The 27176-nt window shown below is 42.2% G+C and overlaps 1 protein-coding gene across 4 annotated transcripts in view; it reads left to right on the forward strand.

Moving 5' to 3' along the window:
• Positions 1 to 27176, forward strand: part of LOC139540203 (UPF0606 protein KIAA1549-like) — an 87708-nt gene that overhangs the window by 25051 nt on the left and 35481 nt on the right. For all 4 annotated transcript variants that reach the window (XM_071343821.1, XM_071343820.1, XM_071343819.1 and 1 more), the window contains exons 3-6: positions 18145 to 20466; positions 20750 to 20838; positions 23136 to 23295; positions 23433 to 23563. In XM_071343821.1, coding sequence (XP_071199922.1) covers positions 18145 to 20466; positions 20750 to 20838; positions 23136 to 23295; positions 23433 to 23563 — 2702 coding nt within the window. The remainder of the gene's footprint in view (positions 1 to 18144; positions 20467 to 20749; positions 20839 to 23135; positions 23296 to 23432; positions 23564 to 27176) is intronic.

A 27176-nucleotide genomic window follows, 5' to 3' on the forward strand; every position in this document is an offset into this window, starting at 1 on the left:
TTGTAATGTGACTCTGATAATGAAAGGTGGGGTGGGTTCTCATAAAATGACCCATATGAGGGTACTGGATGGTTCAGTGGTATTCTGCTCGGAGCTGTGTGTGTGTGTGTGTGTGTGTGTGTGTGTGTGTGTGTGTGTGTGTGTGTGTGTGTGTGTGTGTGTGTGTGTGTGTGTGTGTGTGTGTGTGTGTGTGTGTGCGTGTGCGTGTGTGTTTATTTAGTGAGTTTTGTCATTGCCTCAAACCCAGACTTACACGGGTTGCCTTTGGCTCCGCAGTACCAGTCTTCCTCTCCGAGCTACATCATGTTCTCATCAGGGACGCCCGATGAAGACAATTCAGAGTTGTGAATGCTACACAGATTTTGTGAAAATAGATTATTAGTCTCATCTAAAAACATATGTTTCCACTCAGACTTGGATGTAGCTATAACATACCAGCTTTGGCAGACACCAACACTATCTGTGCTAAATGTTCTCAGCATAGGGAAGCCCGACGAAGACAATTTGGAGTCGTGAATGCAGTTATATTTTTCAGGAAAATGGGCCTTGATCTAAAAGGTACCATTTATCTTCCTTTGCGTTTTACAAATATTGAGACGTGTTTTTTATTTTATTTTTTATTGTCCTGCAAATGGCAGAACAGAAAAACTCTGCATAGCTGGCAATACTGTTGCTTTTTCTATCTAGCCTACAGCGGTGGCCTGCTGGGTATGGATGTGTAGAGAGAATGGGATGGGTTGTGATTGAATCACTGAACGTCACAGACATCAAGAGAATCTGCAGACGGGCCTTATCATGTTAGTTATATTTCGGAGCTGGGATCAGTAGGACGTGTGGGAGGGGTAAATTACATTTTGGTTCACTCGAATGATTCATATTGATTTGAGCTCAACACAGCATCTCGGTTTGTGCCCAAGAAAGAAACTCTAGTAAATGAGAGCACTGTATGAAAATCCATCCGTGTAAAAAGTATGGCCCACCCACTGGGCGCACTACATCATGTGAGATCTTTTGTTTATTTATACAACATGTTAATGTGATATCACTGTTCTTCATCTAATAGCAGAACCAAGTGTCCTGGATTGCAGTTGAGTATAAAAGTATATGGCGAAAGTGATCAATGCTGTTTGAGATTCTGTACAGATTATTACAGCAACTGTGAAGATCTCCACAGACCTGCAATGACCTATGCATGCTATCTTAAACATGCACGCTTTCTATGATTACATCAGAAGAAATGTGTAGTTACAGCAACCTCAAAATGTTGCCAAGTTTGAACGTTACATTAGTTTGTAAGGCTATTTATTCTTTTTCAAAAGTGCTTTTGAATTGTGTTTGGTTGTCAACGCAACCAAATATCAACATTTGAACAAGATTTATCTTCTGCTTGGATAGTTCCATCTGTGCCACTGACTTATTCTGGCTTTAATTCCAATTTGTCTACAAATGAATAATTGATATGCTGGATTCACATTTCCATCTCAATGAAAAATGTAAGTTTAAAAAACAAATAGGACTAAATCAAATCAAACTTGAAATATGTTTTTTCTGAATAAAACAAAGGCCAGTTTGGGTCGCAGTTGTAGGCCTATGCAAAAAAAAAAAGAAGATAAATTGACAGTCCCCGAAATCGGGCGCTAGAATGACTTAAAAAAAGATGTGTATGTTTACATTGGCCTATTTTATTGCTTCCCCGCTGACACTACTACATGAATAAAATATTTCCCTCTTGCTAGATTGATGACTAAAGCCATAGCGAAACAGTGCAAAATGGCTGTCAGCTCATCTGGTGTTAAAACAAACCTATTAGGTTATGTCTGGTCTGCAAATGCCTTGTGTTTTTTCAATATGGCACATGCACTGATTGAGTTTGACATCCCCTGTTTTAAAAGTACAAATTCAACATCTTATATACAAGATTTGTCTATGTTGAAATTTGGTTACCATAATCCTGTGGTTGAAATTTCATCCTTAAAGCAACAGTAGATTGATCAATGTCATTTGTCATTGTATTCTGACATGGAATGTGGAAAATACACTGGATTTGAAAGAAAGTCATCAAAGTAAAAAAATCCAGTGTATTTTCCACATTCCATGTCAGAATACAATGACAAATGACATTGAAACAATGTTGAATCAAGCAATTTGTGCCCAGTCACGTCATGTGAAATTTAGTGTGACACAAATTGTTGTCTGTAGCCTAGCCTAAAACTAGCTTTCAAATTTCCCCTTAAAATAAATTTCCTAAATCTGGAAATGTCTACACAAAGTTGATCTTTGTTTCCATCGTCTAATCACTATGCAGTCTACTCTAGCCACAGCGCCCTTGCATTAGAAAGATAATGTAGCTTTCAGTCTTTATCTCCAGTCATTTAGGTCAGGATGAGGGAAACTACAGGGCTTATGACCGATGACCAACACATTTCCTGTAGAACTCTTGTGGTAGCATACCTCTGCAATGGGTCTTGATTAGGATCTTTACGTATCAGGCCAGGATCCATAGAGTTTTTCCACAGAATAATGTTATTATTACACAAAATGTGCAAGTGAAATGTGTGTACAAGGCTCGCCTCAGATCTTTCGATGATGCACCCACCTCTCTCTCTCTCCAAAGCAAATGGAATAGACAAACAAAAGGGGAAAAAACAAGGGAAACATTAGTAAACGTTACACTCACAAAAGTTTTAAAAGAATATAGACATTTCAAATGTTATATTAAGTATAAAAGGGAAAATAAATAAACAGATACATATAGGTTGTATTTACAATGCAATTTGTGCTCCACTGGTTGCCCCTTTCTCTTGACAACGGGCCACAAATCTTGCTGCTGTGATGGCACACTGCGGTATTTAGCCTAACAGATATGGGAGTTTACCAATGTCTGATTTGTTTTCAAATTCTTTGTGGGTCTGTGTGATCTGTGGGAAATATGTGTCTCTAATGTTGGTCATAATTTGGCAGGAGGTTAGGAAGTGTAGCTCAGTTTCCGCCTTTTGAGGGCAGTGGGCACATTGCCTGTCATCTCTCGAGTCTGCCAATGGCGGCCTCTCTCAATAGAAAGGCTATGCTCACTGAGTCTGTAGTAGAGGTTGACCGATTTATGATTTTTCAACGCCAATACCAATACTGATTATTGGAAGACCAAAAAAAGCCGATACCGATTTAATTGGCCGATTTTTATTTTTTATTTTATTTTTATTATTATTTTATTTTTAAATATATATTTGTAATAATGACAATTACAACAATACTGAATGAACAATCAACTCTTTTATTTTAACTTAATATAATACATAAATAAAATCTATTTAGTCTCAAATAAATAATGAAACATGTTCAGTTTGGTTTAAATAATGCAGAAAACACAGTGTTGGAGAAGAAAGTAAAAGTGCAATATGTGCCATGTAAAAAAGCTAACGTTTAAGTTCCTTGCTTAGAACATGAGAACATATGAAAGCTGGTGGTTCAATATTCCCAGTTCTTCAATATTCCCAGTTAAGAAATTTTAGGTTGTAGAATTATGACGCGTCGACTTTCTCTATACCATTTGTATTTCATATACCTTTGACTATTGGATGTTCTTATAGGCACTTTCTTATAGGCACTTTCTTTTCAGTATTGCCAGCCTAATCTCGGGAGTTTATTGGCTTGAAGTCATAAGCAGCGCGGTGCACCAAGCATTGCTAAGAGCTGCTCGCAAACGCAGTAAAGTGCTGTTTGAATGAATGCTTACGAGCCTGCTGCTACCTACCACCGTCAGACTGCTCTATCAAAATCAAATCATAGACTTAATTATAATAAACACACATAAATACCAGCCTTAGAAAATAATAATGGGCAAATCCGGAAACTATCATTTCGAAAACAAAACGTTTATTCTTTCAGTGAAATACGGAACCATTCCGTATTTTATCAAACGGTGGCCACCCTAAGTCTACATATTGCTGTTACATTGCACACCCCAATTCCGTAAACACTGGTACCCTCATAGATATCATCCTAACCAACTTGCCCTCCAAATACACCTCTGCTGTTTTCAACCAAGATCTCAGCGATCACTGCCTCATTGCCTGCATCCGTAATGGGTCAGCGGTCAAACGACCTCCACTCATCACTGTCAAACGCTCCCTGAAACACTTCAGCGAGCAGGCCTTTCTAATCGACCTGGCCGAGGTATCCTGGAAGGATATTGATCTCATCCCGTCAGTAGAGGATGCCTGGATATTTTTTTTAAATGCCTTCCTCACCATCTTGAATAAGCATGCCCCATTCAAGAAATTTAGAACCAGGAACAGATATAGCCCTTGGTTCTCTCCTGACCTGACTGCCCTTAACCAACAGAAAAACATCCTATGGCGTTCTGCATTAGCATCGAACTGCCCCCGTGATATGCAACTTTTCAGGGAAGCTAGAAACCAATATACACAGGCAGTTAGAAAAGCCAAGGCTAGCTTTTTCAAGCAGAAATTTGCTTCCTGCAACACAAATTCAAAAAAGTTCTGGGACACTGTAAAGTCCATGGAGAATAAGAACACCTCCTCCCAGCTTCCAACTGCACTGAAGATAGGAAACACTGTCACCACCGACAAATCCACTATAATTGAGAATTTCAATAAGCATTTTTCTACGGCTGGCCATGCTTTCCACCTGGCTACCCCTACCCCGGTCAACAGCACTGCCCTCCCCTCTGCTACTCGCCCAAGCCTTCCCCATTTCTCTTTCTCCCAAATACAGTCAGCTGATGTTCTGAAAGAGCTGCAAAATCTGGACCCTTACAAATCAGCCGGGCTAGATAATCTGGACCCTTTCTTTCTAAAACTATCTGCTGAAATTGTTGCCACCCCTATTACTAGCCTTTACAACCTCTCTTTCGTGTCGTCTGAGATTCCCAAAGATTGGAAAGCAGCTGCGGTTATCCCCCTCTTCAAAGGGGGGGACACTCTTGACCCTAACAGCTACAGACCTATATCTATCCTACCTTGCCTTTCTAAGGTCTTCGAAAGCCAAGTCAACAAACAGATTACCGACCATTTCGAATCCCACCATACCTTCTCCGCTATGCAATCTGGTTTCAGAGCTGGTCATGGGTGCACCTCAGCCACGCTCAAGGTCATAAACGATATCTTAACCGCCATCGATAGGAAACAGTACTGTGCAGCCGTATTCATTGACCTGGCCAAGGCTTTTGACTCTGTCAATCACCACATCCTCATCGGCAGACTCGACAGCCTTGGTTTCTCTAATGATTGCCTCGCCTGGTTCACCAACTACTTCTCTGATCGAGTTCAGTGTGTCAAATCGGAGGGTCTGTTGTCCGGGCCTCTGGCAGTCTTTATGGGGGTGCCACAGGGTTCAATTCTTGGTCCGACTCTCTTCTCTGTATACATCAATGATGTCGCTCTTGCTGCTGGTGATTCTCTGATCCACCTCTACGCAGACGACACTATTCTGTATACTTCTGGCCCTTCTTTTGACACTGTGTTAACAACCCTCCAGGCGAGCTTCAATGCCGTACAGCTCTCCTTCCGTGGCCTCCAATTGCTCTTAAATACAAGTAAAACTAAATGCATGCTCTTCAACCGATCGCTGCCTGCACCTGCCCGCCTGTCCAACATCACTACTCTGGACGGCTCTGACTTAGAATATGTGGACAACTACAAATACCTAGGTGTCTGGTTAGACTGTAAACTCTCCTTCCAGACTCACATCAAACATCTCCAATCCAAAGTTAAATCTAGAATTGGCTTCCTATTCCGCAACAAAGCATCCTTCACTCATGCTGCCAAACATACCCTTGTAAAACTGACCATCCTACCAATCCTCGACTTCGGTGATGTCATTTACAAAATAGCCTCCAAAACCCTACTCAATAAATTGGATGCAGTCTATCACAGTGCCATCCGTTTTGTCACCAAAGCCCCATATACTACCCACCACTGCGACCTGTACACTCTCGTTGGCTGGCCCTCGCTTCATACTCGTCGCCAAACCCACTGGCTCCAGGTCATCTACAAGACCCTGCTAGGTAAAGTCCCCCCTTATCTCAGCTCGCTGGTCACCATAGCAGCACCTACCTGTAGCACGCGCTCCAGCAGGTATATCTCTCTGGTCACCCCCAAAACCAATTCTTCCTTTGGCCGCCTCTCCTTCCAGTTCTCTGCTGCCAATGACTGGAACGAACTACAAAAATCTCTGAAACTGGAAACACTTATCTCCCTCAATAGCTTTAAGCACCAGCTGTCAGAGCAGCTCATAGATTACTGCACCTGTACATAGCCCATCTATAATTTAGCCCAAACAACTACCTTTTTACCTACTGTATTTATTTATTTATTTTGCTCCCCATTATTTCTATCTCTACTTTACACTTTCTTCCACTGCAAACCAACCATTCCAGTGTTTTTTTACTTGCTATATTGTATTTACTTCGCCACCATGGCCTTTTTTATATTTTTATTTATTTATATATATATTTTATATATTTTGTTTGCCTTCACCTCCTTTATCTCACCTCACTTGCTCACATTGTATATAGACTTATTTTTCACTGTATTATTGACTGTATGTTTGTTTTACTCCATGTGTAACTATGTGTTGTTGTATGTGTCGAACTGCTTTGCTTTATCTTGGCCAGGTCGCAATTGTAAATGAGAACGTGTTCTCAATTTGCCTACCTGGTTAAATAAAGGTGAAATAAAAAATAAATTAAAAAACCTTCAATGTTATGTCATAATAATGTAAAATTCTGGCAATTCGGTCTTTGTTAGGAAGAAACACAGTTCGCAACGAGCCAGGCGGCCCAAACTGTTACATATACCCTGACTCTGCTTGCACTGAACGCAAGAGAAGTGACACAATTACCCAATTAATATTGCCTGCTAACATGCATTTATTTTAACTAAATATGCAGGTTTAAAAAATATATACTTCTGTGTATTGATTTTAAGAACGGCATTGATGTTTATGGTTAGGTACATTTGTGCAACGAATGTGCTTTTTTTGCAAAAGCGCTTTTGTTAAATCATCACCCGTTTGGCGAAGTTGAAGTAGGCTGTGATTCGACGATAAATGAACAGGCACTGTGATTATTTGCAACGCAGGACAAGCTAGTTAACTTAGTAATATCATCAACCATGTGTAGTTAACTAGTGATTATGTGAAGATTGATTGTTTTTTATAAGGTAAGTTTAATGCTAGCTAGCAACTTACCTTGGCTCCTTTTGACGCTGCACTCGTGTAACAGGTGGTCAGCCTGCCACGCATCATGGCCATAATCGGCGTCCAAAAAGGCCAATTACCGATTGTTATGAAAACTTGAAATCGTCCTTAATTAATCGGCCATGACGATTAATCAGTCTAACTCTAGTCTGTACATAGTCAATGACTTTATACATTTAGGGTCAGTCACAGTGGTCAGGTATTCTGACATTGTATACTCTGTTTAGGGCCAGAGAGCATTCCAATGTGCTCTGTTTTTGGTTGATTCTTTTCAGTATGTCAATTAGTTATCTTTTTGATTTCTCATAATTGGGTTGCGTCTAAATGTGTTTCTGTCCTGAGGCTCTGGTTCATCTCTGTAGGTGAGGGCTTTGTGGTGGAATGTGTGGGCATCACTTCCTTTTAGGTGGTTGTAGAATTGAACAGCTCTTTTCTGGATGTTGATAACTAGCGGGTATAGTCCTAAATCCTATTTTAGCAGAATTCTGCATGCAGAGTCTCAATTGGGTGTTTGTTCCATTTTGTGTCCCACTTTTCTCTCTCGCTCTCGCTCTCTCTCTCTCTCTGGCTATGTGTATTTCTTGTTATGTTATTAGGATGACAAGAAATGGTAGGATCAGCCATTGGCAGCACAGATAATCCTCCTGTTGTGCAGGCCACCTGCCAGCTACTCCGATGCTCAAACTGATTGAATAATTCTGTCATATGAATGGGCCTGTGTTGCTAGTAGACGTTATGATCAACTCAGCTACTCTTTCATCCACAAAGTCTTTAGAAGGAGTGAGGAGGCAGACCAATATTTGTTATGAAGACAATTTGTGCCAGTATGTAGATGTTGTGTGTTGATGCAAATGAGACACCTCAAGGCCCCATCACGTGCAGCAGGAATCTCATTATTAGGGGATTTTTCATGTAAGGAATTAATTAACCTCCCACCACATTAATTCAAGAATGCTGTCAGCCTTTAATGAAACCAGGGCTTATTTCAGTGTTATTTTGTTTTAATGAAGGAATAAAATGGGAAATTCTTTATTTGATTACTCATCAATATAATTTAGCCAAACAGTAACCATAAAATTGTACAGTATAATAGTCCACATTCCTTGTTGACCTCATCAAACCTGTCCTATGGCACACTTCTCTTGCCAGTTCACGCACTTGACATTTGTGCTACGATGATGGGATATTTGAAGGTGTCTCCGTGCATGCGTTCCATGCCTGTTAAATTGATGAAACCCAGTGGTGCGCAAAACGCTCGTGTTTCAGCAAGCAGGTGGCAGCGGTACTCTGTCCTGTAACCCTTTGTCCAGCCGTGCCTACTGTAATGTCAACCCAAGTTACCTGTCCGTCTGCTGGCTGTTGCATTGTCCTCGGTCAAATTACACACTGGGCACAGATGTCAGTTCATTGTCTAGTTTTGATTTACATTTGGTTGAGTTGTCAACTAATGTGAATTCAACTTGAAATCAACAACCAAAAAATCTCCACGTCATTGGATTTGGGTTAAAAGTTGGGTGAAAAGACCACTACACTGAAATCCTTTCAAGAGCTCTGCAGTGAATTCAATGTGCCAAGATCCCATTTTTTAAAATATCTTCAAATTAGACATGTCATCTCCTCATTTACTTCCAAGAGGAGGTTTAGAACTCAGTTGAACGAAGTTGAAACCCTTCTTGTCACAGCACAATCCATTAAAGGCAAAATATCCTATATCTATAGACTCCTTTCTGAGAAAGGAGGCTCCTCCTTTACTCCTTTGAAAATAATCTGGGAAAAGGACCTTGGTCTGACTATCAGTGATGAGTTATGGGCGGAGGTTTGCGACAGGGTATACTGCTCCTCTACTAATGTAAAAATGAAAGAATCGAATTACAAATTTTTGTACAAATTTTATTACACTCCCTTGAGACTCCATAAAATGAAAACAGACATTTCTCCTAACTGTAAAAGATGTACCTCTGAAAGTGGAACCTATATGCATGTATTTTGGAGCTGTAGAGAGATTGCCAGATTTTGGCAATCTATACATACTGCTGCACAGAAAATACTAGATGTACAGTTTGATATGACCCCGTGTCTCTATCTTCTTAATGCCCAGCAGGACTTTGTTCTTGATCCTGACAGAGAAAATTTGCTCATGACCATTACATACTTTGCTAAGAAATGTATCCTTCTATTGTGGGCCTCTAGTACCTCTCCTACATTTAAAATGTGGATTGACCAGATTGTTGACTTTCTCCCTCTTGAAAAGCTCACTTATGACCTCCACAAGAGACAGCCCAAGTTTGATAGACTCTGGTCTCCACTACTCCACTATATCTCAAATTGGACAGAGTGAATGGGGGGATCGGGGAGGTGAGCAGATGCGTGTTGTGTAAGGTGCTGTAAAATCTAAAAACTAATCATTGGCTCGTCATCTCAGCTAAGGCTGGAAATAGCAAATAAGAACCTTGATAGTGCTGCTGCAAGTTCTACATTTTAAATTTTGTTATAATTATTATTTGTGTGTATGTGTGTATGTATGTATATGTAGGTATGTATATATGTATATATATATATAACATTTTTTATTTTTTTATTATTATTTTTTTATTTTTTTAAGTCTGTCACATCTGTGAATGTGGAATGTGTTTGGTTGGTTGTTTGAAAACTTAATAAAACTTTAAATTGAAAAAAAAAAAAAGTTGGGTGAAGAAAACACTAAATGTTGATTAATTTTACGTTGATACATTTTTGCATATTAACTACAACCTAAAACCTCTTACCTTGGAATATTGAGCTTTTAGAGCTTTTTGGTATAAACTCCACTCGCCGTGTTTGGAGGAAGAAGAAGGATGAGTACAACCCCAAGAACACCATCCCAACCGTGAAGCATGGAGGTGGAAACATCATTCTTTGGGGATGCTTTTCTGCAAAGGGGACAGGGCGACTGCACCGTATTGAGGGGAGGATGGATGGGGCCATGTATCGCGAGATCTTGGCCAACAACCTCCTTCCCTCAGTAAGAGCATTGAAGATGGGTCGTGGCTGGGTCTTCCAGCATGACAACGACCCGAAACACACAGCCAGGGCAACTAAGGAGTGGCTCCGTAAGAAGCATCTCAAGGTCCTGGAGTGGCCTAGCCAGTCTCCAGACCTGAACCCAATAGAAAATCTTTGGAGGGAGCTGAAAGTCCGTATTGCCCAGCGACAGCCCCGAAACCTGAAGGATCTGGAGAAGGTCTGTATGGAGGAGTGGGCCAAAATCCCTGCTGCAGTGTGTGCAAACCTGGTCAAGAACTACAGGAAACGTATGATCTCTGTAATTGCAAACAAAGGTTTCTGTACCAAATATTCAGTTCTGCTTTTCTGATGTATCAAATACTTATGTCATGCAATAAAATGCAAATGAATTACTTAAAAATCATACAATGTGATTTTCTGGATTTTTGTTTTAGATTCCGTCTCTCACAGTTGAAGTGTACCTATGATAAAAATTACAGACCTCTACATGCTTTGTAAGTAGGAAAACCTGCAAAATCGGCAGTGTATCAAATACTTGTTCTCCCCACTGTACACAGGCAGTTAGGAAAGCCAAAGCCAATTCCTCCTTTGGCCACCTTTGCTTCTAGTTCTCTGCCGCCAATGACTGGAACGATTTGCAAAAATCACTGAAGCTGGAGACCCATATCTCCCTCACTAACTTTAAGCACCAGCTGTCAGAGCAGCTCACAGATCACTGCACCTGTACATAGCCCATCTGTAAATAGCCCATCCAACTACCTCATCCCCATACTGTTATTATTTATTTTGCTCCTTTGCACCCCAGTATCTCTACTTGCACATTCATCTTCTGCACTTCTATCACTCCAGTGTTTAATTGCTAAATTGTAATTATTTTGCCACTATAGCCTATTTATTGTCTTACCTCCCTTATCTTACCTCATTTGCACACACTGTATATATACTTTTTTTCTCTATTGTGTTGTATTGTCTATTGTATGTTTGTTTATTCCATGTGTAACTCTGTGTTGTTGTTTGTGTCGCTCTGCTTTGCTTTATCTTGGCCAGGTTGCAGTTGTAAATGAGAACTTGTTCTCAACTAGCCTACCTGGTTAAATAAAGTTGAAATAAATAAAATAAAAGGCTTACCATAACAAAAAGGACATTTCAGCTTTTCATTTTTAATACATTTTTAATAGATTTCAATACATTTCAACAATATTCAACTTTGGTATTGTGTGTAGGCCAGTGATACAAAATCTCAATTTAATCAATTTTAAATTCAGGCTGAAACACAACAAAATGTGGAAAAAGTCAAGGGGTGTCAATACTTTCCGAAGGCACTGTAGGCCTAGACACTGTAAGAAGTAACAATGTTTCTGTCTAATGAAGGATGCTTCTGTAGCTAGTAGCTTCCTCTCAGGCCCAGCATTAAGCAGAGGGAGAGAGGAAGAGAGAGAGGGAGGGAGGGAGGGATAGGGAGGTGTCTCTATGGTGGCCTTTCTCAATAGCAAGGCTATGCTCACTGAGTTTGTACATAGTCAAAGCTTTCCTTAAGTTTGGGTCAGTTACAGTGGTCAGGTATTCTGCCACTGTGTACTCTCTGTTTAGGGCCAAATAGCATTCTAGTTTGCTCTGTTTTTTAGTTAATTCTTTCCAATGTGTCAAGTAATTATCTTTTTGTTTTCTCATGATTTGGTTGGGTCTAATTGTGTTGCTGTCCTGGCAGAATCTGTGCAGAAGATCTCTCTCTCTGTCTCTCTCTCTCATTCAATTCAAAAGACTTTATTGGCATGGGAAACATATGTTTACATTGTCGAAGCAAATTAAATAGACAATAAACAAAAGGGAAATTAACAGGGAAACATTAGTAAACATTACACTCACAAAAGTTTTTAAAGAATATAGAATTTTTTTTTCTCTCTCGCTCTCGCTCTCTCTCACTCTCTTTATATATCTATCTCTCTCTCTGTGTGTTACTAATGGTCATGGAAAGGAGGGAGGTGTGGAGGAGTGTTACCCAGCTGCTGGGGTTCAAACGCTTGGCGCCCCGTGGCGCTGCATGCCGCATGGAAGTTAGCTAGCTAGTGTACGCTCTGGAATATCCAGGCACTGAGACACTACTCATTTTCAGGACACCCAAGAAAAAGGAACATGTTGGCCTGATTAGGGCTGTTACGGTGACCGTATTACCGCCACACCGGCGGTTACGAGTCATGACCACAGTCAAATTCCACGTGACCATTTAGTCACGGTAACAAGGCTTCTCCAAAACTGAGCTCTGATGCTGCTGATGGTCATCAGGAGCCTACCAAACTTGCTATGTGCCTGGTACTCAGCACTCTATTGTCCCTCTACTGAGGATAATAGCAGACGATATTGCCACTCCTATTTGCCACATCTTCAATTTAAGCCTACTAGAGAGTGTGTGCCCTCAGGCCTGGAGGGAAGCTAAAGTCATTCCGCTACCCAAGAATAGTAAAGCCTCTTTTACTGGCTCAAATAGTCGACCAATCAGCCTGATTGGTAAACTTCTGGAAAAAATGGTGTTTGACCAGATGCAATGCTATTTTACAGTAAACAAATTGACAACAGAATTTCAGCATGCTTATAGGGAAGGCCACTCAACAAGCACAGCACATACCAAATGACTGATGACTGGCTGATAAATTGATGATAAATAGATTGTGGGGGCTGTCTTGTTAGACTTCAGTGCAGATTTTGACATTATCGATCATAGTCTGCTGCTGGAAAAACATATGTGTTATGGCTTTACACCCCCTGCTATAATGTGGATAAAGAGTTACTTGTCTAACAGAACACAGAGGGTGTTCTTCAATGGAAGCCTATCAAATATAATCCAGTTAGAATCAGGAATTCCCCAGGGTAGCTGTTTAGGCCCCTTGCTTTTTTCAATTTTTACTAACGACGCTGACAGAGTAAAGCCAGAGTTTCTATGTATGCGGATGACTCAACACTATACACGTCAGCTACTACAGCGACTGAAATGACTGCAACACTCAACAAAGAGCTGCAGTTAGTTTCAGAGTTCAGACTTTTTTGCAATTGGCTCAGAACAGGGCAGCATGGCTGGCCCTTGGATGTACTCAGAGAGCTAATATTAATAATATGCATGTCAATCTCTCCTGGCTGAAAGTGGAGGAGAGATTGACTTCCTCACTACCTTTATTTATGAGAGGTATTGACATGTTGAATGCACTGAGCTCTCTGTCTAAACTACTGGCACACAGCTCGGAAACCCATGCATACCCCACAAGAGGTCTCTTCACAGTCCCCAAGTCCAGAACAGACTATGGGAGGCACACAGTACTACATAGAGCCATGACTACATGGAACTCTATTCCAAATCAAGTAACTGACGCAAAGCAGTAACATTTGATTTAAGAAACAGATAAAAAAACACCTTATGGAACAGCGGGGACTGTGAAGCAACACAAACATTGGCACAGACACATGCATGCACACACACACACACACACACATGGATTTAGTAATGTAGATATGTGGTAGTGGTGGAGTAGGGTCCTGAGGCCACACAGTGTGTTGTAAAATCTGAGAAAGTATTGTAATGTTTTAAAATTGTATAAACTACCTTAATTTTGCGGGACCCCAGGAAGAGTAAAGAAGCAGCTAATGGGGATCCATAATAAATACAAATACAAATAATCTCTCTGACGTCAATGGAAATGCAATCGAAAATCACAAAACGTCATGAGAGCCTATGAGCTCATGTTGCGCAACATTTCTATAGGCTATGCAAGTTAACAGAGTTTTGATGGCCTCTATTAAAAGAGGAGGATCCCATCGCCTTTCTAGAGGCTAGGCCTACTATATTTATTTCTCAACTTTCCTAATATTAAGCACATTGCTTCACTTTACAACAGGAGTATAGCCTACCTGGCTGGTATGAAAATGAACAATGGGAAAAGCGTCCTCCATTTGCTATTTAAGTGCATAGGTGCATGACAATTCTTTTGTAAAAAAAAATTCAGGGACTGAAAATGGTACTGTCACGTATACTCCCTCTCCGGCGCTCGAGGTCGTCAGGCCGCTCATTTTTATGCACACCTGTCACCATCGTCACGCGCATCAGCACCTCATCAAACTCACCTGGACTCAATCACCGGCCTGATTACCTTCTCTATATATGTCACTCCCTTTTGGTTCTTTCCCTCGGCGTTATTGACTCTGTTTGTGTTCGATGTCTGTACGCTACTCGTGTATCTTGTTTTCTTCTATGTTCATTTATTTATTAAATACACTCCCTGTACTTCCTCCCCAACTCCCAGCGTACATGTTACAGAACCAAATGATAGCATTTAGCATGTTTTCCTCTTAGGGGAGCCAGTCACTGTCTAGATCTAACATTGACTGAATGGGAGCAATGAAGGAAAACAAAGACCGTAAAGAGCACCTTGATTGAGTTCAAGTTCATCTCCACAAACAAAGTTCAGATGCATCATAGCCAGTCTAGATGTCTGAGCAGCTGTGGTTCTTTGGCTGGATCTCTCACTGGTTCTCGGTAGTTTGGGTTGTATGATGATGATGCGTGTGTTTATGAGTTTTCCTCTATCTTTCTTTGGTATAAATAGATGTCATCTGGTACTGTGGTTGTTTTGATGTGTAGAGAGCTCGTACAGAGAGCAGTGACATGGCAGGCAGTTGCTGAGTCACTCCGTATGACGAGTCTGGTTGTGGCTTGTGCTGCTAGCGATGCCTAGTCAGGGTCTGAACTCTGAAGTCCCTCTAATGTACTCTCAGTCACACAGACAGTGTAAAACATTTGCAGTAGCACGGCATACTGAAGCCCATAGCCCGATCAAGCTCACTTCACTGCTTTAACACCCAACAGAATAGATGAAGATTCCTGTTATGTTTACATTAGATACGCCTACGTTACAGAAGAATTACAGAAAGTCGGACCCTTTTTCTAACGTACTTTGCTTTCTTTATTGCGTCTTCTCCCGAGTCCTCTCAAATGAAACTGTGGACAAGTCAACGTTTCTCTGTCTCTCCCATAAAATCAATACGATCTCTTGCGAATGAGCTACACTTTCTGAAAGGGGATATTTGAAGTGGATTTCAGCCGGGTTTACCACAGACAGTTCCAGAATATCTACCATCTCACAGTCTTCACAGAGCCAGGCAGTCACCATGCTGTTCGAAGGACGTGTTACCTGCACAGGAGGTTGGTGGTACCTTAATTGGGGAGAACAGGCTCGTGGTAATAGCTGGAGCGGTTGAGTGGAATGGTATCAAATACATCAAACACATGGTTTCCAGGTGCTTGATGCCGTTCCATTCCGCTCCGTTCCGGATATTATTATGAGCCGTTCTCCCCTCAGCAGCTTCCTGTTGGTTACCTGCCATGAGTTCACCTCAGTGTAAACAAAACCTGATACTCACACACTCACATTATTCCTCCAGAAGGTTCATGTTGACAATCTACTCTCTTCAAGATACCATCTCAGTTACCATTAGGAGACCACCTCAACTCAGCTGTCTGATCTGCCTAGTAGTCCAACTGTGATGACATACACTACACCTCTCGTCTGATTGCAGGGTAATACAGCTTTCTGGTTCTCAAAGTTCCCTGATTCAACAGCACAAGCCTCTGTTTGGACTTTAAGCGCGATTCTAATGGAAAATGTATAAAACACGTTTTAGAATATAAACTAGGCAAATTGATACAGCTCTTTGGAACCCGATTTGAAGGTCCACTACTATGAATTATTCAAAGTGTTGTAGCGTGGCACCCATGGCTTCCCGGCAGCTCACACACACATCCTGCCCCGGAAACACGCACACACGCACGTGTACACACAAAACACACGTCACACACACGTGTATTAGACTGTGACTTGTGTAATCATGGCAGTTCCCAATTAAATCATGCATGATGCTTAAGTTACGCAAGAAGCAAATGACTGAATAAAGGCCGTTGGCACTCTCTAGCACTCTCTAGTCTGGCAAGTTAGTCAGAAACATACTCACTGCATCAGCGAAGACATATTGTCCATTACAGCACTTCAGTGCCCAACCAAACCCCACTCTAAAAAATTACTAGAATTAGTCCTGGTAGGTTTGTGATGGCTTTTGAATAAAATATACAATTGCTTTTGATGAGGGAGAATAGGGACATACGAAGGTCAAGCACCAGAAAATGTTATGTAACTAGCTAGTTGTTCCTACTAGTGTGCTTCAGTACGTAGCTCACTTTGGACCATTAAACTAGAATGACCTGAGGTTGTTACTCTGGAACATATGGTCTCCATATATCCTCATCCACACACAACATTAATTAGGCTATACAAACTAAATGTATTATCATACACACAAAGGAAATGATAGTACACCATCACAAAATGTTCACTGTGAGATAGCCTAACCCGTTTATTCACTGCTGTTCCATGAGGGTTCTGCCGATAACTTTTTTTGTCATTGTTGTGTGCATCCAGTCACTCTGGACTGTAACAGTGTTTTGTGGTTCTGAATAGATTTTTCCATTTTACAGCCACTTTGGCAAATGGTACTGCATTAGTTAGACTAGTGATTAGCCTGATGCCTAAGGCACTGTAGTGATTTTGTAGGAGTGCACAAACACAATGTCGCAGCCTATAAGTGGTATTGTACAATTTATGTAACGTTGTTGGTTGGAGTCTTTTTGCACATAGACTCAAATTAGGTTATCAGGCTTAAGTTAACGTTTTAGTGTGGATTTCATTACCTTTATTACATTACAGTTGCTAGTTAGTTACCTGTCTAAAATTGTAGGAAAAAGTCCTAATCAGTAATGTAACTTTTGGATTACTTAAACTCAGTAACATAATCTGATTACTTTTGGATTACTTTCCCCTTAAGAGGCATTAGAAGAAGACAAAACGGATCCATCAAACACATTTGGTTTGTCATCATAGTGGTCTCTGACTTGTGGTCAGACTCGTTCAGGTGGAACAAACTTAAACTTGCACCTTTTTTCCGATGCTGAATTGAATGTCACTGAGAAAACAGAAAGGCGTCATAATGTATTTTTTTTCTCAGCACACATCCTTTCTGAATTTAAAAGTAATCCAAGAAGTAATCATTTCATTTTTCAAAAGTATCTGTAATCTGATTACATTTGCTGGTAAATTAACTGATTACAGTCACAGTTTTTTTTGTAATCAGATTATATGTAATTGATTAGGCCTACTCCCCAACCCTGACCATGACAGATGAAGAATAGGCCTCAAATGTGTACCTTTAGCATCCAATAATCATCCCATAACCTTTGCTCCAGAGGTGAGGATCAGGTTAGGCCCATATGGAGCCCTCCGATGATAAATGGTAATCCTATATTATGTCCTTGGGACCATTCATGATTCTTCTCATTAATTTGTATGTTATTTATTGACAGTCACAGATCAGTGTTTATTCTATGGAGAAAAGTAGCCTACTAATTAAGGCTAAAGAGCCTGGCAGAACATATTTGAGTCCTATTGATGTGATGTAGGAAATGTCTATAATTATATGCCTGTGTGGAAATACCCCCACAGCTTTTCCCCTTTGAGTCACTAGGCTAAATCGGTTGACTTTATCCAGTGTTGTTTGATTTGATCCTGCAATTTGGTTCACCATTTATAGCCTACTTTGTTCTCTGAAGAGTGATGGATGGCTTCCTTCCTGTTCATTTCCAAAGGTTGTTGTTGCCAAAACTCACTGAGCAAGAAAACGAAATGAAAAAGCTTCACTGTATATCAACAACAAGTCTTCAATGAGAATGAGATCATATTGATCTCGTAGTCAATTTGAAGAGCATGCTATTTTCCACAGTACTTTATTTCAGTGCAGTCTTAGTTAGGCTACTCAGTTTTCTACAGATAACTTATCTGATCTATAATTTGCCATTATCAATGTTCATGTTTGATATTGTTTATTTTTCAGTAGACTGTTCTTCGTTGGATCCCACCGTGTTGGATGAGTTTCAGGAAGAAGCATCAAGCTGGACTGAATCACCCTCAGCCTTATTCGTTTCACACACTGAGGCCTCTGAGCACCCAGACGACACAACAACTACAGCTCTCCCTTCACCTGGTCACCTACCACCTGAATCTACACTAACACTTACTCAATGGGGTATTTCAGCTTCTCAAAACTCCAAATCATTGACTTCTAGAGATCCCCTCCCCATTGGTCCAGACCCTCTCTCCACTCCCACTTTAAGCTCCTCAGAGCCTGTGGTTGGCCTTCAGCAACAACCTAAAGGCCCTACCAGACTCTCAAGGGAGCTGAAGCTCTATGGTCCTAACTCAACCATGGCAATTTTCTCTCCAACCCTTGTTACAGTACCACCTCAGAAACCTCTCGGACCACAGTCCAACAAATCCACAACACCCTTGAACTTCTCTACAGCCACCAGTTGGACTACATTGGTACAGTTCATTGTTCCAAACTCTAATGAGAGAGCTCCAGATGAACCTCCATTATTATCCCCCAGCAACCAGCAAGACGCATCAAAACAGACAACTCCTGCATTTATGACATCACTTCCTGTTGGACCCCTCGACCAGCCTAGACTGCCTGTTGACAATCTGGTAGATGTAGAAGCCCAGTCAGACCAAGCCAGGCCAGAGTCTAAACATAATCCAGGCATGTCCCAGAGTTTAGGCGATCTCTTGCTGGATCCCAAACTGCCCCTTGATCCCTCAAGTAGGTTAATCTATCTGGATCACCTTCGCCCCAGCAGTGAGCTCATGCAGAAGGACGATGCTGCTCAAGATATCCACATGCTCCCGAAACCATCACCTGAGATGCAGCTGGCTCCCAGCTACGTGCCTTTTCTGAACCCTCACACCACATCCTCCTCGTCCGAGCCCACCATGGTCCCTCCTGAGGACTTCTTCCCCACCAACACCATGGTGGTGGATTGGGGCTCCGGAGACTACCCGGAGACCGCGTCCTACATGGGCTTGGAAAGGGACGACTTCTCCCTGGTCACCAACCTGCCCACGGACATGTACGACCTGGAGGACTCCAACGCGGAAAGCTACGACACCTCCTTCCCCTCCAGGGTCGGCGTGTCCTTCTCCTCGATGCGTCACATGACGTCTTCACCTATTCTCACAACAGCGGCTTACAGCTCTAGCGTTGGAAGTGTGGCCCCCACGTCCGTTCCTCTCTCCATCCATCCCTCTCCCAGTCACCCCACGCTAGCCTCAACACAAATACTAACACCTCAAGGGGATTTACCAGGCGGTTCAGATGTTGACTGGGCAGATACCTTTATGGTTGAACCAACAGACCTTCTCTTACCAGACATGAACAGCCTGGAGTACTACACCAACCAGCTGACCAAGGAAGACTCAGAAGAACACAGGGGCACTAACGTGACCACCACCTCCAGGCATTTCTCCCTGATGTCCATCAGCACCACTCACATCGTGGCCACTAGCACCTTCACTGTGGACCTCAGCCACATGCTCACAGCCTTCTATGGAGTGGATGGAGTGGAGGTCCAGCCTTCTGACAACACTTCCTGGATCGAAGAGTCCTCCGCTGATATCTCCAGCTCAGAGCCTCTGAATACGACCACCGCGGACACTACGGAGATGACTCCGCTGAATGTCACAGTGCCATTCCTGGAGGCTTCAGTAGCGCCAACTCCCTCCATGGACCTCTCGTCCTCCCTGTGGGGTGTCACTGGTCAGGTGTCCGGTGAATGGACGAGCCCTGTGGCCACCTCCAGTGTCGGACTGGACAACAGCTCTGTCTTAGTGTCAGTGCAGCCTAGTGCTACTGCCTCGGAGACAGACATCCTGTGGTACGTCTCTCCCTCCGCCACAGAGACGGCCCTCCTCAGCACCTCTCTCGTAACTCCTGTGGTGACCACCTCTATCGCCTTCTCCCCATTTCCCGGCCAGACAGAATTACCCCCCAATGTCACCTCAGGCCCGACAGAACCAGCCACCAATGCCACCACCATCCCCCCGGTGTCAGTCATGGCTGACCAAGGCGTTGATACTGATAGTCCTGTCACAGCAGTGACCAACGACAGCCAGACTACAGTTAGCGGTGTAGACATCTCCACAACTGATCCTGCCACCACCACCACTACTACTACCAGCATCACCACTGAGGCCTCTACAACCACTCCTCTGGCCACCACCACTACCACCACCCTCCTAACTACTACTAAGAGCCCGCCTACAACCATCGGCCGCCAGTACCTCTGCAACGTCTCCAAGCCTGTGTACTTTGTTGAAGTCGGTAAGGTGTATTACCTCTTTGTCGTATTAATATACTTTTTTAATGCAGCAACATTATGTGGAATGTCAACTTAATCAATGTTACTAAGATATAATCAACAACTCTGTCTTATTCTTTCCCTTTTAGTATGAAAGTCATCGTTTGTGATGTAATGTTTTGATAATATTGTTCACTAAATGAATCTATAACAGCATTTATCAATGAGAGATGAGATAATGTGAGATGAGATAATGATCTGATAATGAGATTTACTACCTATGTGTGCTTCCATCTTCCTATGCAGGTTTTCCGGCTGGGGCCACTGTTGGATTTGCCAAATCCCAAGTCCGAGATGTCCTGAAGACTGAGTTCAATAAGTCAGTTGAACTGCAGGTACATTATTATGCAGCATGGGGCATTTTTTATTGGGGTTTATTATTCACTTCAATACCTCATGAAATGGGTAGAGATAAGAGTGAACTGAAAAAGCAGACTCATAGATAAAGTTATGTTATTGCATCTGGAAAGTATTAAGACCCCTTGACTTTTTCCACATTTTGTTACGTTACAGCCTTATTCTAAAATTGATTTAAATAGTTTTTTTCTCATCAATCTACACACAATACCCCATAATGACAAAACAAAAAGTTACATTTAACATTTTTGCAAATGTATTACAAATTTAAAAAAAAACTGTAATATCACATTTACATAAGTATTCAGACCCTTTACTCAGTACTTTGTTGAAGCACCTTTGGCTGCGATTACAGCTTCGAGTCTTCTTGGGTATGACACTACAAGCTTGGCACACCTGTATTTGGGGAGTTTCTCCCATTCTTCTCTGCAGATCCTCTCAAGCTCTGTCAGGTTGGATGGGGAGTGTCGCTGCACAGCTTCTTTCAGGTCTCTCCAGAGATGTTCGATCGGGTTCAAGTTCGGGATCTGTCTGGGCCACTCAAGGACATTCAGAGACTTGTCCCGAAGCCACTCTTGCCTTGTCTTGGCTGTGTGCTTAGGGTTGTTGTCCTGTTGGAAGGTGACCCTTTGCCCCAGTCTGAGGTCCTGAGCGCCCTGGAGCATGTTTTCGTCAAAATTCTCTCTGTACTTTTCTCCGTTCATCTTTGCCTCGATCCTGACTAGTCCCTGACACTGAAAAACCTTGCCACAGCATGATGCTGCCACCACCATGCTTCACCGCTTGGCAATCAGTCCAAAGAGTTCAATCTTGGTTTCATCAGACCAGAGAATCCTGTTTCTCATGGTCTGAGAGTCTTTAGGTCCCTGTTGGAAAACTCCAAGCGGGCTGTCATGTGCCTTTTACTGAGGAGTGGCTTCCGTCTGGCCACTCTACCATAAAAGCCTGATTGGTGGAGTGCTGCAGAGATTGTTGTACTTCTGGAAGGTTCTCCCATCTCCACTGAGGAACTCTGGAGCTCTGTCAGAGTGACCATCGGGTTCTTGGTCACCTCCCTGACCAAGGCCCTTCTCCCCCAATTGCTCAGTTTGGCCGGGCGGCCAGCTCTAGGAAGAGTCTCGGTGGTTCCAAACTTATTTCATTTAAGAATTATGGAGGCCACTGTGTTTTGAGGGACTTTCAATGCGGCAGAATTTTTTTGGTACCTTTCCCCAGATCTGTGCCTCGACACAATCCTGTCTCGGAACTCTACGGACAATTCCTTCAATCTCATGGCTTGGTTTTTGCACTGACAAGTACTGTTAATTGTGGGACCTTATATAGACAGGTGTGTGCCTTTCCAAATCATGTTCAATCAATTGAATTTACCACAGGTGGCCTCAAGTTGTAGAAACATCTCAAGGATGCTCAATGGAAACAGGTCACCTGAGCTCAATTTTGAGTCTCATAGCAAACGGTCTGAATACTTATGTAAATAAGGTATTTCTGTTTTTATTTTTAATACATTTGTAAAAATGTTTAAAAACCTGTTTTCACTTTGTCGTTATGTGGTATTGTGTGTAGTTTGCTGAGGAAATAGTTTTATTTAATCAATCAATTTTAGAATAAGGCTGTAATGTAACAAAATGTGGAAAAAGTCAAGGGGTCTTAATTCTTTCCGAAGGCACTGTATATAAATGAGCCCATAATCGCGGTCTGACATGACAACTAGGGCTAACCTCAAAGTGATGGCACTGTTGTTAGCTTTACATTAGAAAGTGCAGGCTCCCTAAGAAACCGCCTAACAGCTGCAACATGCTCTGAGTTTAATCAAGCGATAGGGAGCTGCAGCAGTGGGTATGAGGCCGTTGTGTAATGGCCCAGGTCATGTGTGTGGGGGTATAGGGATGGGACGCACCAGGAAGGACAGCCCACTTCCTGTGGACTCTTAATCTCCAGGCTCTTTGATAAACAAACCACACTAATGCTAACTGCACACCCAACACTCCATGGCCCAGCAGAGAGGCAGTGACCTTAAGACACTGTCTCTACCTTTTAACGGTTTAAATGCTGTACAGCGCAAAAGGAGAAGGTAGTGTGCATACACATACACTACCTCATAGTTCATGGTGCCAGAACTGAATAAGAGATATTCAGCTGCACTTGGAGGATGGTAGAAGTTGAAAGTAAGACAAAAAGAAAGACCGAGTTGAATTGAAAGAATACATCTAAACATTAAAATAACTCTTGCTAGGAAGAGAAATGATAATTCTTTTTCTTCTGTGTCTTGGTAAAGGTTGCTAAGAATCCTCCAGCCTTTGTGTTCCGGGCAGTGTCGGGTCCTGTGGTGTACACGGCCATATCAGTTATCAACGCCCTGCGCCAGTCAGGCCGACGCTTCCTGTCCATCTCACACTACTGGAAGGTACCAGACCACCAGTACCAGGTCCACTCAGGTAAGAGCACTGTTTGGTATCGAACTATACAAGCTCCTTTTGAAATGGAGATTTGAATAGTGCATTCCCAGTATGTACTATGTTGTTAGTGTGTGTCTGAATGTAGACGTAACTCTTCTCTTCTGTTTCCCATCCAGTGCTGCAGTTTGTGCCCAGGCACATTGACGTGCGCGTCTGCAACTTCAGCGAGCGCATTGAGAAAGGCCTGACCATGGCGTATGCCGAAGTGCGCCGGCGCTCGCAGGAGTCCACAAACTTCACTGTGGATGTAAGTGGAGACTGACTGAATACAGTGTAGCACCCCAGTCAACTAGAACAGAGTAGAGCTTCTTCTAATGCTCTGTTATCATTAGCAGTCACTTACTCCTTCCAAGCTTTTCAACCATAGAGTCCAACGCCTTAGCACTGATTGTCTGGAATCACCCCTAATCGCAACCCATTTCTGTCAGGAACCCTTAGCTCACACATTTGTTATTTCTAAAGACCACTGGCCGTGTACTTTAGCTATGCCCTTACTGCTAGAGCTCGGTAAGAGCAGCGTCTGCTGGAATAAGTCTGGAAGTGGAAAGGAAAAGCGAGAAAAGCTCAGATTTTCCAAGAGAGCCAGTTTGCTGAGGCCAAGAAATTAGAAAGTTAGAAACTAATTGGGTTACTGTGTGCAAATGCAGTACCTAGGCCCTTCAAACTCAACTCTGGACCCTGAAGCCAGTTCCACTGCTTGTTTTAATTTTTCTCCTCTAATCAAGGACTGATTTAGACCTGGGTGCAATTCATTATCAGGTATAACAGAAAAGCAGCAGGCTCTGTACCATGTAGGGTAAGAGTTGAATACCCCTGGCCTAGACTGCAATCTTAATTGGCGGTGCTTGTTTGCTGACTTCGAACATAGACTGGGACTGCCTCTAACGATTGTTGCACCAGCAGTACTGTTACGTCCGTCGTTAGATGAATGAGACCAAAGCGCAGCGTGGAAAGTGTTCATGATTTTTAATACTGAACTCCAACAAAATACAAAACCGAACGTAAAGTTCTGCAGGGCTAGACAGCAACTATGCAAAAACAAGATCCCACACCCTAAGGTGGAAAAAAGGGCTGCCTAAGTATGATACCCAATCAGAGACAACGATAAACAGCTGCCTCTAATTGGGAACCATACTAGGTCAACAAAGAAATAGAAACATAGATTTGCCCACCCAAGTCACACCCTGACCTAACCAAATAGAGAATAAAAAAAGGCTCTCTAAGGTCAGGGCGTGACAAGTACGCTGATTGCAGCTGCAGGGTTTGCTTCGGATTGGAGAGAGAAAGAGAGGCAGGAGCTGCTTGACTTTTATATTACAATTGTTAAAGCTTGTGAAGCAATAGGGAGTAATGGTTGAAATGTATGGTTGCGTGACTGTGTGTGCTACAATAATACAACCTAAGTGTTGGTCTCAGTCTCCAGCACACAAGTCTTTAGATCAGTGGTCACTCATTCAAGACCAAATTGACCAGCTTTGGTTTATTGAATCAAGTTTGATTCAATAAAGGTTGTCCACTATTAAAGTATTCAGATGCTTGAGAAAGTGCTTATTTCGCTGTTCGAGTTTGCCGTTCTTGAATGTAGCAAACCATAAGGGTATGGAAAGTTTTCAGACACATACAGTTGAAGTCGGAAGTTTACATACACCTTAGCAAATACATTTAAACTCAGTTTTTCACAATTACTGTCATTTAATCCTAGTAAAAATTCCATGTCTTAGATCAGTTAGGATCACCACTTTATTTTAAGAATGTGAAATGTCAGAATAATAGTAGAGAGAATGATTTATTTCAGCTTTTTTTTCTTTCATCACATTCCCAGTGGGTCAGAAGTCTACATACACTCGATTAGTATTTGGTAGCAATGCCTTTAAATTGCTTAACTTGGGTCAAACCTTTCAGGTAGCCTTCCACAAGCTTCCCACAATAAGTTGGGTGAAATTTGGCCCATTCCTCCTGACAGAGCTGGTGTAACTGAGTCAGGTTTGTAGGCCTCCTTGCTTGCACACACTTTTTCAGTTCTGCCCACACATTTTCTATAGGATTGAGGTCAGGGCTTTGTGATGGCTACTCCAATACATTGACTTTGTTGTCCTTAAGCCATTTTCCACAACTTTGGAAGTATGCTTGTGGTCATTGTTCATTTGGAAGACCCATTTGTGACTAAGCTTTAACTTTCTGACTGATGTCTTGAGATGTTGCTTCAATATATCCACATAATTTCTCCCCCCCCCTCATGATGCCATCTATTTTGTGAAGTGCACCAGTCCCTCCTGCAGCAAAGCACCCCCACAACATGATGCTGCCACCCCCGTGTTTCACGGTTGGGATGGTGTTCTTCGGCTTGCAAGCGTCCCCCTTTTTCCTCCAAACATATCATTGGTCATTATGGCCAAACAGTTCTATTTTTGTTTCATCAGACCAGAGGACATTTCTCCAAAAAGTACAATCTTTGTCCCCATGTGCAGTTGCAAACCGTAGTCTGGCTTTTTTATGGCTGTTTTATAGCAGTGGCTTCTTCCTTGCTGAGTAGCCTTTCAGGTTATGTCGATATAGGATTTGTTTTACTGTGGATATAGATACTTTTGTACCTGTTTCCTCCAGCATCTTCACAAGGTCCTTTGCTGTTGTTCTGGGATTGATTTGCACTTTTCTCACCAAAGTACGTTCATCTCTAGGAGACAGAACGCATCTCCTTCCTGAGCGGTATGACGGCTGCGTGGTCCCATGCTGTTTATACTTGCGTACTATTGTTTGTACAGATGAACGTGGTACCTTCAGGCGTTTGGAAATTGCTCCCAAGGATGAACCAGACTTGTGCAGGTCTACAATTTTTTTTCTGAGGTCTTGGCTGATTTCTTTTGATTTTCCCATGATGTCAAGCAAAGAGGGACTGAGTTTGAAGGTAGGCCTTGAAATACATCCATAGGTACAGCTCCAATTGACTCAAATTATGTCAATTAGCCTATCAGAAGCTTCTAAAGCCATGACATAATTTTCGGGAATTTTCCAAGCTGTTTAAAGGCACAGTCAACTTAGTGTATGTAAACTTCTGACCTACTGGAATTGTGATACAGTGAATTATAAGTGAAATAATCTGTCTGTAAACAATTGTTGGAAAAGTTTGTTTCAAAGAAATTTGTGGAGTGGTTGAAAAACGAGTTTTAATGACTCTAACCTAAGTGTATGTAAACTTCCGACTTCAACTGTAGGTTTCATACTCAGTAAATTAACGGATTAGACTGGATAATAAATTCAAATCTGGAGAATACCATTTTAATTATGCCTGGTCATTTAATTTTCAATTCCCTTTCTATTTCAATTCTGCAAATGAAATGAGATCAGTCTGACCCAAGCTCTTCTTCTGTATATTCACACTGGTTGAATCGACGTTGTAACTCTCAACCCCAATTTCAGCCTTTGCCCAACCTCTTCAAATGCATTCAGGTGAGAAGTTGTGGGTGGGGGGAATTGCCCATATATAGAGTCCTTTAGGTGCCTTATGGCAAACTCCAAGAGGGCTGTCATGTGCCTTTTACTTAGGAGTGGCTTCCGTCAGACCAGTCTACCATAAAGGCCTGATTGGTGGAGTGCTGCAAGGATGGTTGTCCTTCTGGAAGGTTATCCCATCTCCACAGAGGAACTCTGGAGCTCTGTCAGAGTGACCATCGGGTTCTTGGTCACCTCCCTGACCAAGGCCCTTCTTCCCCGATTGTTCAGTTTGGCCGGGCGGCCAGTTCTAGGAAGAGTCTTGGTGGTTCCAAACTTCTTCCATTTAAGAATGATGGAGGCCACTGTGTTCTTGGGGACCTTCAATGCTGTAGAAATATTTTGCTACCCTTCCCCAGATCTGTTCCTCG

This window comes from Salvelinus alpinus, chromosome 15 (genome assembly GCF_045679555.1).
Source record: "Salvelinus alpinus chromosome 15, SLU_Salpinus.1, whole genome shotgun sequence".
In the NCBI taxonomy this organism is placed as follows: Eukaryota; Metazoa; Chordata; class Actinopteri; order Salmoniformes; family Salmonidae; genus Salvelinus; species Salvelinus alpinus.